The sequence below is a fragment of the Nothobranchius furzeri genome, chromosome 5 (assembly GCF_043380555.1).
Source record: "Nothobranchius furzeri strain GRZ-AD chromosome 5, NfurGRZ-RIMD1, whole genome shotgun sequence".
Lineage (NCBI taxonomy): Eukaryota > Metazoa > Chordata > Actinopteri > Cyprinodontiformes > Nothobranchiidae > Nothobranchius > Nothobranchius furzeri.
In genome coordinates, this window is record NC_091745.1 from 42,118,442 (window position 1) to 42,130,990 (window position 12,549).

General features: G+C 41.4%; 1 protein-coding gene across 3 annotated transcripts in view; it reads left to right on the forward strand.

Moving 5' to 3' along the window:
• The first annotated feature begins 4,287 nt into the window (after nucleotides 1-4,287).
• Nucleotides 4,288-12,549, forward strand: part of mal2 (mal, T cell differentiation protein 2) — a 31,632-nt gene continuing 23,370 nt past the window's right edge. For all 3 annotated transcript variants that reach the window (XM_015949089.3, XM_054740424.2, XM_070550799.1), the window contains exon 1: nucleotides 4,288-4,538. In XM_015949089.3, coding sequence (XP_015804575.3) covers nucleotides 4,422-4,538 — 117 coding nt within the window. In that variant the 5' untranslated portion in view covers nucleotides 4,288-4,421. The remainder of the gene's footprint in view (nucleotides 4,539-12,549) is intronic.

Sequence of the window (12,549 nt, forward strand, 5' to 3'; positions counted from 1 at the left end):
ATACTTTTCATGTTCATACTTTTCAGTTGGCCAACATTTCTATAATTCCTCTTTTACCCATTTGTCATAACTGATGTTATAATATTCTGAGATCCTGAATATTGGATTTTCATTTGTTGTCAGGTATACCGCCAATCATCAAAATTAAAGAAATAAACATTTGAAATATGTCATGGAACTACTGAAATAAATCAACTTTATCATAATCTTCTAATTTTTTGACCAGCACCTGTAAGTGAGTCGGGGAGCAGGGAGGGTGTGGTGCTGTGAGGGATTGATAGTTGGGAGTGAAGTGATGGCTCCCCCAAAGGGGTGCCTAGGGGGAAATTGCTGGCTGCCCCAGGAAAAACCAGTGTTAAAAAGTCCTATTAATGGTCACTCAAACCATAAATTGACCTTGTTTATTCAAAACATAATTGTAAAACAAAATAACAATAATACAATTAACGAGCAATCAGAATTTTAAAAATACATGTTTCTGCTGCTCACCATTTAAAAAGGTTTTCATTTTCAAAGTTTTTGTGAACAGGTGATTTAAACAAAAATAAATACATTTTAAAATAAATTTGGAAATAACACTTTAAATAACTGAAATGTAGGTCTCTGAAATGTTAGTGTTTGTAAAATTTGAGTTCATTATTTTGGATACGTACTGTTTTTTTTTTTTTCAAATAAAAACAAATAAAGTAGCAATGCAATACATTGCCACAGGCTAGACTCTCCTAGAGTTACCACAATGACCAATTTGGTGTGCCACCTCAAAAATGTCTTTGGCCCCGCATCTGACCACTCCTATCAAAATTTTCTGGAGGCGTCCCTGGAGTGAGCCTTGCCTGCCAGAATCCTCCTCTGTTTAATTCTGCACAGAGAAAGAGTCTGGGAACTCTCCTATTCAAATAACCCCACCCCCTGAGAATTCTAACCGAGCAAATCAGCGCTGAGTAGCGTACGTCACAAACCACAACGCCGAGTTTGTCATAAACATGGCGACTGAAGCGGAATTCGCTGCAGCTCTTTCCTCTATTCTAAATGACTTGGACATGTCTTTAAAACAACAAGTAGAAGCGCTAAAAGCCTTTCTTCTAAAGAAAGATGTTTGCGCTGTCGCAAGACGCCATTTTTGACTACAGCGTCACGCGGTACACTCGACATTTCCGTCTTTTTTCTGATTGATTATTTTTGAGCTGCCTTGTCCCACCCCTCAAGTGCCTTCCCACCTGTGAGTTACCAGACCCTTTCTCTGTGCAGAATTCAAATGAGGAAGAGTCTGGCAGGCCAGGCTAGGGGTGAAGGTGTGTTGTGAATTTAGGGTGTATGGGGAGAGGTGGTTGGGGGATGGTGGTGGTGCCTGTTTCAGACTTGGGTTGAAGTCAAACCTGTTCTGATCCCGTCATTGGTCCCACTGCCACTCCCTCCACTGTGTTCACTGATGTTTCTGAGGCCTGTGAGTAAATGGTTAATAATTTATTACTGTGCTGGTTTTGAACTATAAATTCTGTAGCTAGTCAGTGTCCACATTTTTTCATGCTCCTTTTTTTTCTCTTTTGAAAATAAGTGAATGAACTCAACCCTTCCTCCTTCCTTCCTCTTGTTAATTTTTCCAAAGTCCCGCCTTAAGCACACAATATAAAAATGGGCATTTGCCGAGTTAGCTAGATAAAAGAAAATCCCAAGTTTGGACAAGCAGTACAGCGGAACCATTTATCAATAACATGGAGTGGAAATAAATAAAGGTTAAGAAACAGAAAATCTGCACAAATAAAATAAAATTTCTGAAAAACTCTGTGTTGCTCAGTAACATTTTCTCTGCTTCTCTTCCCATTCAGATTTATTTCATATCCGAGCAAATTTCAGGATCTTGAAAAAAAATTCATATTTAAATCAACAATTTAGATTATTAGATTGATTTTTTTAAAGAATGTCTGCTGTGTTCTCTTGACCAGACAGTCACTGGTGTTTTAAGTGCATGTTAGATCCCCTCAGAGATGTTTCCTCAGGAACTTGAGAGTTGACATTCTCTTTACGTTTTCTCCGTTTACTCATAGAAGCTGATATTTTCCTTTTTTTTCTCCTGAAATGCACAACGATTTCTTTAATCTTCTGAAGTCTTCAAATGGTTTCCCACACACCAGTCTGCTAAAAAGTGGACCTCATTCCTGTTTGCAGTCCTATCCACAGCGCTAATTGGTTCAATCACTGAAGTGTAATCTGTACATTTAACATTAGTCGTTAGGGTTAGGATTAGGTAAACAATTTTATGTTTACAGGGAATACAGAAACGGGCTCAGGACACAGCCCTGTGGGGCTCCCATAAGAGACAGAGGTGTGGGCCTGTTTTCACAACCTGTGGTCAGTTAAGTCAGAAATTTCTGTGTCTAGCTGCAGATGTTAAGGTGACCACAACCAACCATAGCGTCTTATGGAACACTCTAGGTGGCAAAACAATGAAAATAATGTAATCTATAAAAAGCATCCTCACATAATCAAGGGCGCCCCCAAGGAGTGGCCAGGGGTGGACATGGCCACCCTTAGAAAATTGCTGGCGCCGCCAGGAAAAGCCAGTGTTAACAAATTATATTAATGTTCAGTCAAACCATATATTGATCTTGTATATTCAAGACATAATTGTAAAACAAAATAAAAATTATACAATTAACGAGTAAAGAAATAATCAGAATAAAAAAGTCACGTTTCTGCTACTCACTATTTAAAAAAAGTTTTTATCTCCATAGTTTTTTTTTGTGAACACAGCAACAGTTGAATAAACAAAAAAAAATTTTTAAATAAAATTTGGGATAAATGTTTTGGATACGTACGTTACTTTAATAAAAATGAACAAAGGTGCAATTCAGTACATTGCCACAGGCTAAATTCTCCCAGAGTTACCACAAGGACCAATTTGGTGTGCTACCCCAAAAATTTCTTTGGCCCCATCTGGCCACCCCTATTGAATTTTCTGGAGGCGCCCCTGCACATAATCCTGAGTTATCCAGATGGACCAGCACACTGTGAAGGGCCGTGGACATGATGTCACCTGTTGATCTATTTGATCACTTGTGGGGATCCAGAGTATGGGGGAACACATGTTTACCAGCCTCTCCAGGAACTTTATCACAATGGGTATCTATGCACTGGGCCAGCAGTAATTTACTGCTGTCTGTTTGGGTACATTTCTTATTAAATAGATGCCTTCTTTTTTAGTTGCTTGACTTTTTTCTCACATCATGGCTGAAATTTGGTTTGCTTCATAATATGTGATGATTTAACATGTGTGGCAATGTGGAGAAACGAGGGCCCAGGCTGAATTTGATCCCCGGACTCCCGGGTGAGAGTCACGCACGCTAACCAGTCAGCCAAAGGGACATCTCTTGCCTCACATGGAACACCTCATGTTGATTGTGTACAAAGCAGCTCGTCAGCATTGTTTCATATTGTTGAAATTGGTCTGTCACACGTTTCGAAGAAGACTAAAAGCCTAGGAGACAAGTGTTTTTTCCTTTTCTGCCTCTTTCCACAGTCTTTTCAGCTACTTTCATGCTATACCTGCCCCGTCTAAACGTTTATGTATTAAAAACTAGAGAGACACTTCGAGGAGAGACTGTTTGCCCCACTAGCAGGAACACTGCCCTCTTAGAGGTTATATCAACATTGACTCACATAACCAAAATCCAAGCTAATCATTAACATTGACTACCGTCTACTGAAACGGCTGCTCTCGACCCTCGTTACAGTTTTCAGCTACCGGTAAATTAAAATGATTAGTAAAATTTAAATAGATTGTAAACCAATGAATGCAGCAAATCTCTTCTCCTATCTTCCCAATGAGCTAATATTTACCTGTTAATACATCATTACTTTAGTGCTCCTGCACACTGAGATGCACACATATTTGTTGTTCATTCTACTCTCTAATCTGATTTTGTGTCTCGTTGTGTGGCGTCTCTTGGTAGCTGCGAGGGTTCACACAGAGGAGGCCAAGTTTTCTGATAAAGGCTCAGTGTGAAGGACAGCTGCGACATTCACGTGGTGTCGGACAAAAGAACACCAAGCGAAGGCCGCAGCAAGCAAAACAACTTGTGAAAATCCTAAATACGTGATTTTGAATATTTTATTGTTTTGATAACTCTTTTGTGTTATGTGTGGCATTTAAATACAAACGATCCTACTTCAAAAACCTACTTGTTAACTCGACTCTGTTGCGTTTATGCACGTAATGCAGAGGTTTCCGAGACGTCCTTGAACACAGCGGCGCTTGCCAGGGAGTGGCCGCTGCACCTGTCCGACCTGTTCGGGGGACACATGACTCCGGAGGAATTTCTCTCCCCTTCTTGCTCCTGTCTTTTGTTTAGCGGCTTGTTTCTGAGGGAGGCGAGCGGGTGAGAGCCAGAGGCGGGGGGGAGACAGGCAGAAGGAAGAGAGAGATGTCGGAACCAGCCGCTAATCCCGCCGCCACCTCCTTCCCAGCGCCCACCATATCTTTACCTTTGGGACTGGAGGTGCTGAGGACCTACTCAGGAGCACTCGTCTGCTTAGAAATAGTAAGTGTCCTTTTACATGAGGTTATTTGTTCTCACATAGCCTTCTGATTACAATTCACTTACTATCCTAATTAACGCATATTACCTTTTTTGTAGACGAACACGTGTTTCTGCTTTGATGCATTAATTGCGTTGATCGGTGCTGCCGTGATTGCTCTTTGTTTCAACCTTTAGACGTGTCTGCAGGGATCAGCACGTGTTTTGTATTAATAATGGTCACAGTCCGCAAAACACATGAAATGATTACCTATTTTTTTATATTAATGAGGACATCTCATACATGTTGTTTTTGCCCCTCAAGGTGACCTCTGTCTCCACACAACCTCTAATCTTCTGATAATTTTGTTATCAGATGAGAGCCTTTACAGGCCCTCGGGTGGAAACTTTGGCACTAAAGGCAGATCTGATCTGTTATCAACAAGGCCTACAAGGTTTTAAAGCCAGTTGTTGGGCACTGTGTCATTAGGGACAGCACACAGCCTCAAATTGGGTTTATTGATCACACTGTGGTTTGACTTTATGTGATGTGATTTGTGCAGAAGCAGATCTCTAATATTTCAAAATATAATTTATGTGATCTGTTTGTTTTTATTGAAGAAAATGTGTTCTGTAATTCATATTCAAAGGCATTAACAGAAATACGTTTTTATTTTCACAACAGCCAAAAGTGACTCAAACAAAATAACTAAGAAATCCAACTGCTTTTTTACCACTGCCACCCACAGGTGTTTCCCCCGAGCCCAGGGGTCTGTAACCTTTGTGACTGAAACAAAATACACATTCAAAATCTAATTAATGCAGCCACTAAATTCGTACCCTTAAGCCTGATTCATGCTTCTCCATCAGCTCCAAAAGGGAGAGACACGCACGGATGGAGACACTTTGCTCTCATACTTCTCCGTCTCCTGGGGAGTGTTGCGAAGCAATTCCCCACCAGGACAACAGAGGGCGTAGCGCTGTTCTGTGGTATCCTGTCATGTATCGGTCCAAGATAGTGTGTTTATATTGTGTATTTTTGTATATAAGAGACTTTTTTTAACACGGACAAATTGGTCTCTCATCCTCCTCCACCTCTTCATGCGCTCGCCACCTCTAAACCCACATTCCCTGTCATTTCCATCCACAAATAAAACGCCTGCTGTGCATCTTTTCACTCCTCCATTCACGGGGAATAAAACATTCATATTTTAGAGGTTTTTCGAGAGGTATCCTTCAAGCTTCTCCGTGTCTGCCGCTAGTTATTCTCGGCTCTCTATGTTTTTGAGGGCGCAATGGCGGCGGTGTAGACGACAGCGGTGCCCTGACTAATCACAAGCTTGCGTTCTCCATCTTGACGGACGGATGTTTAGAAAAGAGAGCTCGACTCCATACGTCCTTGCGGGGCTCTCCAGCAGGCCTGCAAGGACGGATAATGGCGTTGTGTGTCTCCGCACTGACGCAGACGCAGAAGCATGAATCAGGCTTTAGAATGAAGAAAACAGACATCTTCATATATGGCTGCTTATACTGAGCCAGGATTCCTGTTAAAAGGGAGTTTTCCTCTCCACTGTCGCTACATGCTTGCTTATTGTAAGGATTGCTGGAAAGACTGACACTAGTCAGTGACTCTATGCAATTTGCTGGGTTCTTTATTACTTTTTACTGAATGGCTTAATGAACTGATCTGTACTGGATTGTTTACTTTGTGAAGTGCCTTGACACGACTCTTATCATGGTTTGGCGCCTTATAAATTAAACTTCTGCTGCAGGCAGGTCCCTTAATTAAACATATGAAATATGAGGACATTTGTGTTTAGATGAACTTTGTTTGGTGTCATTTATTGGACTGGATGATTGAAGAAACAAGAAGTCATATTGGTAATGAGTCCATAGGGTCTAATCTGCAGCACCAATAGAGAATCACCTTTTGGCGGAGTCAGTGTTATGGGCTCGACACACGGGAGGCGACATCGCCTCTCCATTCATTTTCAATGAGACATGCGCGACAAAGCGATAATCGCGGGTCTCCCTTCTACCAAGCGAAAGGCGAAAAACGTGCGTGGGACGTGTCGTGCACAGGCGACCCAGCGACGCGATCCCAGAAAGTTGAAAATTTTCAACTTTTCATCGCTGTCACTCGGACGAGGACCAATCAACAGAGGTTTCATTCACTGACCAATGAGCAGACAGGATGCTCCACACATCTCCGAGCAAACATGGAGAAGTTGATTATTATTATGTTTTATATAGTAAAATCAGAAGTAAGATTTCACATAACTCTAGCAGCACCTTGTGAAACATCATATCTACCACTTTATTAACTCTGAACCGCTTAAATAACCTTAATTCCCTCCAACCGGACACAGCCAAGCAAAACAACGGAAGTTTCGATGTCGCCATGTAACAGAACGTGTAGACGGCTTTGCCGCTGGCCGCTGCCACGGATCGTCTCCCGTGTGTCAGGTAATAAAAGCGACAGCGACAAATTTCGCTGATTGTGGTCGTTTGCCGCCTCCCGTGTGTCGAGCCCATTATGGTGTGTGTGGGGGGTATCTTCCTCACTGAAAAAACAAGTCTCGTCACCACTAGAGGCAATATCAATGAAAAAAGAATTCAGGACTAGATTTCCTTACTAATGTATCTCTGTTTACGGGGAAATTAACAACCAATTCAAGGTGCGTTGCCTAAGAGTATCGCACAGCAAAGTATCAACCAGGGTTAGGATTTTCTAATTTTGCCAAATACATTGGGATAGAAAAATACAAAACAGATGACTCAAGTGGTCTGTCATTAAGACAAAAAGCACCAATCCAGTTCAGTCAGGAAGCCAAACTACTTCTGTTATTAACACCAAACATTGTATGGAGACTCGAGTGAAAACAAATGTTTGGAAAAGCTGCTAAAACTACCCTTCCCTGTTGGGACTATAAACATTACTCAGGCTCACGTTATTTTCAGAGTTCCAAGAATTCGCTTCAGAGCCGCATGTGGTTCCAGATCTGCAGGATGGGGACCTCTGTCCTACCATGCTGCATCTCTTCTTCTGTTTTGTTTATATTTGCACACTTTTAATCTTAAGTTCTGCTGATGGCCTCCCCCAGCTGAACTCTTTATCTTTTCCACCATAACAAGCCATTACCTCTATCAACTATCATATTACCTTCAAATTTGCATTTCAAATAAACTTGCCTTATCTTTCAGCTCTCATTTTCAGAAGTTGCAACACTCACATAACCTCTGCAAATACTGTAATTCATCTGGATGCTTTTGTCAGCATGTAATTGTACCTCACATTTAAAGGTCTCGTTCACTGAGAAACCGGATAATATATGTTGTTTTTGAAATATGATCAGTCAATTTGAGGCAGGCTTATTGTAAAAATAGTCTTCTACCCTGTCCCTTGCATTAGCCAGCCAAAGGAAGTAGATGGGGAAATGATCGGGTTCTATGTGACAAAAATAAGCATAAAACATTTTAAATAAAGCATGCACTCGTCCACCTTGGCTTGTGACTGTGAAGGCTGTGTTGAGTTTGCATCCAGGAAAGAGCAGAACGTGTCTCAGCCAGTTTTAAAGAGGTCCTTCACTCATATGTTTAATACACTTGCAGGGGTCTCTAGTAAGTTTTACTCTGGAGAAAGAAAGTTCCGGTGCACCAGTTTCAGCACGTAGAATTTAGCTGAAGCAGAAAGTGGCTTCAGACGACAGGAATCTTATTTCCTGATATTTGGACATCTCTCCTCTGATTGGATAAAATCACCATGACTACATAGTCTGCATTGCACAAGTTCTGCTGTGTGATAGAGTTGCTAATGCTAATGGTTAGCTTCTACTAGTTGAGACGTTCTCTGCTGATTCTTGGACACGTCATTTGGAATCCTAGGATGTCCAAGGAAGGTCCCTACTTTCTTGCCTCTGATTGGATGATAGGGCTCTCCTACGATTGGCAGTTTCATGTAAGAGGAACCTGTTTTCACCCGCTGCAGGTTTTTTTGTTTACAGCCAGATCTTGAGGACTTTTCTGAAGAAAATGTGAAGAAATTTGTTTTCAAGCTGATTATGATTTAGACATATTTTTCACCAGTTTTCATTATTCTAGAAAAAAGTCATACCCAGGTAAGGCACATACAGGTCCTTCTAAAAAAAATTAGCATATTGTGACAAAGTTCATTATTGTCTGTAATGTACTGATAAACATTAGACTTTCATATATATTAGATTCGTTACACACAACTGAAGTAGTTCAAGCCTTTTATTGTTTCTAATATTGATGTTAATCTGGCATACAGCTCATGAAAACCCAAAATTCCTATCTAAAAAAATTTGCATATTTCATCCGACCAATAAAATAAGTGTTTTTAATACAAAAAAATGTCGACCTTCAAATAATTATGTTCAGTTATGCACTCAATACTTGGTCGGGAATTCTTTTGCAGAAATGACTGCTTCAATGCGGCGTGGCATGGAGGCAATCAGCCTGTGGCACTGCTGAGGTGTTATGGAGGCCCAGGATGCTTCGATAGCGGCTTTAAGCTCATTCAGAGTGTTGGGTCTTGCGTCTCTCAACTTTCTCTTCACAATATCCCACAGATTCTCTACGGGGTTCAGGTCAGGAGAGTTGGCAGGCCAGTTGAGCACAGTAATACCATGGTCAGTAAACCATTCAGCAGTGGTTTTGGCACTGTGAGCAGGTGCCAGGTCGTACTGAAAAATGAAATCTTCATCTCCATAAAGCTTTTCAGCAGATGGAAGCATCTCCTGATAGCTAGCTGCACTGACCCTGCCCTTGATAAAACACAGTGGACCAACACCAGCAGCTGACATGGCACCCCAGACCATCACTGACTGTGGGTACTTGACACTGGACTTCAGGCATTTTGGCATTTCCCTCTGCCCAGTCTTCCTCCAGACTCTGGCACCTTGATTTCTGAATGACATGCAAAATTTGCTTTCATCCGAAAAAAGTACTTTGGACCACTGAGCAACAGTCCAGTGCTGCTTCTCTGTAGCCCAGGTCAGGCGCTTCTGACGCTGTTTCTGGATCAGAAGTGGCTTGACCTGGGGAGTGCGGCACCTGTAGCCCATTTCCTGCACACGCCTGTACACGGTGGATCTGGATGTTTCTACTCCAGACTCAGTCCACTGCTTCCGCAGGTCCCCCAAGGTCTGGAATCGGTCCTTCTCCACAATCTTCCTCAGGGTCCGGTCACCTCTTCTCATTGTGCAGCGTTTTCTGCCACACTTTTTCCTTCCCACAGACTTCCCACTGAGGTGCCTTGATACAGCACTCTGGGAACAGCCTATTCGTTCAGAAATGTCTTTCTGTGTCTTTCCCTCTTGCTTGAGGGTGTCAATGATGGCCTTCTGGACAGCAGTCAGGTCGGCAGTCTTACCCATGATTGCTGTTTTGAGTAATGAACCAGACAGGGAGTTTTTAAAAGCCTCAGGAATCTTTTGCAGGTGTTTAAAGTTAATTAGTTGATTCAGATGATTAGGTTAAAAGCTCATTTAGAGAACCTTTTCATGATATGCTAATTTTTTGAGATAGGAATTTTGGGTTTTCATGAGCTGTATGCCAAAATCATCAATATTAGAAACAAAAGGCTTGAACTACTTCAGTTGTGTGTAATTAATCTAATATATATGAAAGTCTGATGTTTATCAGTACATTACAGAAAATAATGAACTTTATCACAATATGCTAATTTTTTGAGAAGGACCTATATATTTATCCTATGTATTCTAATGCTTGAGAGCCAAGAAATATAAAGTAAGTCCAACAATTTGATAAATGCAACAAGATTAGAAATTCACATTTTACGTTTTTCAGTTTTTTATGAAACATAAAACATAAAATTTTTCGCAAAACAGGACATAATGGTTATTATGATAAATGACCCGTACTTGTATAGTGCCTCTCAGAGTAAGGACTCCAAAGCGCTTTACAGCGCTAGCCAATCAGAGGCAAGAAAGGCGGGATCTTCCTTGGATATCCTGGAATTCCAAATGACGCTTCCTGTACCCTAAACCAACAACAGCCTTCCCTGTCGTGGGTTAAGATGGGTGAGTCCATGAATGTTAAGCGACAGTGTGACGTAGATCTGTCAGGCTTTTCAAATCCTAGAGTTTCACCATCTATTTTCTATCAGAAGCTAATGCAGGAGATAGGTGTAGGAGACTATTTTCTTGTTCAGCCTGCACGAAAAACTCAGTGACCGATCATTTTCAGAAATATTGAGTAAAAAATGTTTTCTCAGCAAAGGACCTCTTTAAACTCAAATGGGTTAACTTTTAAAGAACTCTACAGGTATCAATAATTCTGATTTCAGCTGGGAAGTCTGCAGCTGTCTTAGTCTGAAATAACATCGGTAATGAGTAAACACAGAGGTTTCACAATGGACTCAATAGTCAAATTTGGGTTGTTTACAGGAGAAGAAAAGGGCAAAATGTATTATCCCAATTTTGAGATTAATGTGTAAATGTCAAAGGTAATGTCAAAATGTTGAAATAAAGCTGAAATGGCAAAAATATCCACACATCAAGGGGATTTCAAACGGGTATAGGGACATGTACAGTGAGTGTAACTCCGAAATGACCACACTGGCTCGGCTTCCTGACGACAGGCGCTTCTCTTGTTTATTAAACGCCTGTCGTCAGGAAGCCGAGCCAGTGTGGTCATTTCGGAGTTACAGTGAAAACTCGTGGCCGCGTGCCACTTCGGAGGTCCAAATTCAGTACAATCAGTCTTCCTGTTTCTGAGTAATTGGCAGCGCAGGTGCTGCAGATGGCTCAGACAAAGCGGTTTCCCTGTTTCTCGAGTAATTGGCTGCGCAGGTGCTGCGGATGGCTCAGACAAAGCGGTTCTCGTGCTTCCTCATACACATACAAGTCACATCTCACATCTCACATCACTTCTCGCGGTAACTCGGTGAGGAAGATACCACTTGTTCCAAAATAAAAGACACAGATTTACGATACAAACAAATATTATATATTCTAACTTCTGGAACCAAATTTGAGTAATTTTATGACACTTACACTCCCACCAAATCACCCCTTACTTTCTTAAGGTGATTTTCTAAGTAGTGTCATTGTTAGAGTCTGTTTTAGTATACTCGTCAGTCTCAAGTAAGGTCACGACTTTGTGAATAGGTCTTTCTAGATAGATTATCCTTGTCAGTGGTTTTCCTTTGTCAAAAGTAGTTTCACTAGTCTTTAGTTTCACCTTTCGAACCTTGTCATCTGGGCTCTTCAGAGCTTCTACTACTAGGGCAAGCTTCCATTTACATCTTGGAGCGTTGTCATCCTGTAGTATCACAATGTCATTCATTTGTAGGTTTCGTGTAACTGTATGCCACTTCTGCCGCTGTTGAAGATTTAATAGATATTCTTTCCTCCATCTCTGCCAAAATTCATTTGCCAGATATTGTACTCTTCTCCATCTTTTCTTCAAGTACAAATCCTCTCTGCAAAATGTTCCTGGAGGGGGGAGAATAACTGAAGACTTCATTGTTAATATGTGATTGGGAGTTAACGGCTCCGGACCTGAGGGATCATTGAGATGTTCCACACTTAAGGGTCGGCTGTTAATGATGGCCATTGTTTCATAAAAGAGTGTTCTTAGACTAGTTGTATCAAGCCTGCTGGAGGACTTGTCCAACATTGCTGTTAGTATGCTCCGTACTGTGCGGATTTGACGCTCCCAGATGCCTCCCATGTGACTGGCTGATGGGACATTCATCACAAATTCGCATCTAATGGCTCTGTGGGGTTCTTGGTCCATATGTTTCATGAGTTTCAGAAACTCATTTTTGGCGCCAACAAAATTTGTGCCTTGGTCACATCTTATTTGGCGGACAGGACCTCTTATGGCTATTAGAACCCGAAGAGCATTCATAAAAGCATCAGTTGATAGATCCTCGAGTGTTTCGATGTGCACAGCTCGTGAACATAAGCATGTGAACAATAATCCATATCTTTTGACTTCCTTCCTTCCTTCCTTTACTATGAACGGACCGAAACAATCAACACCG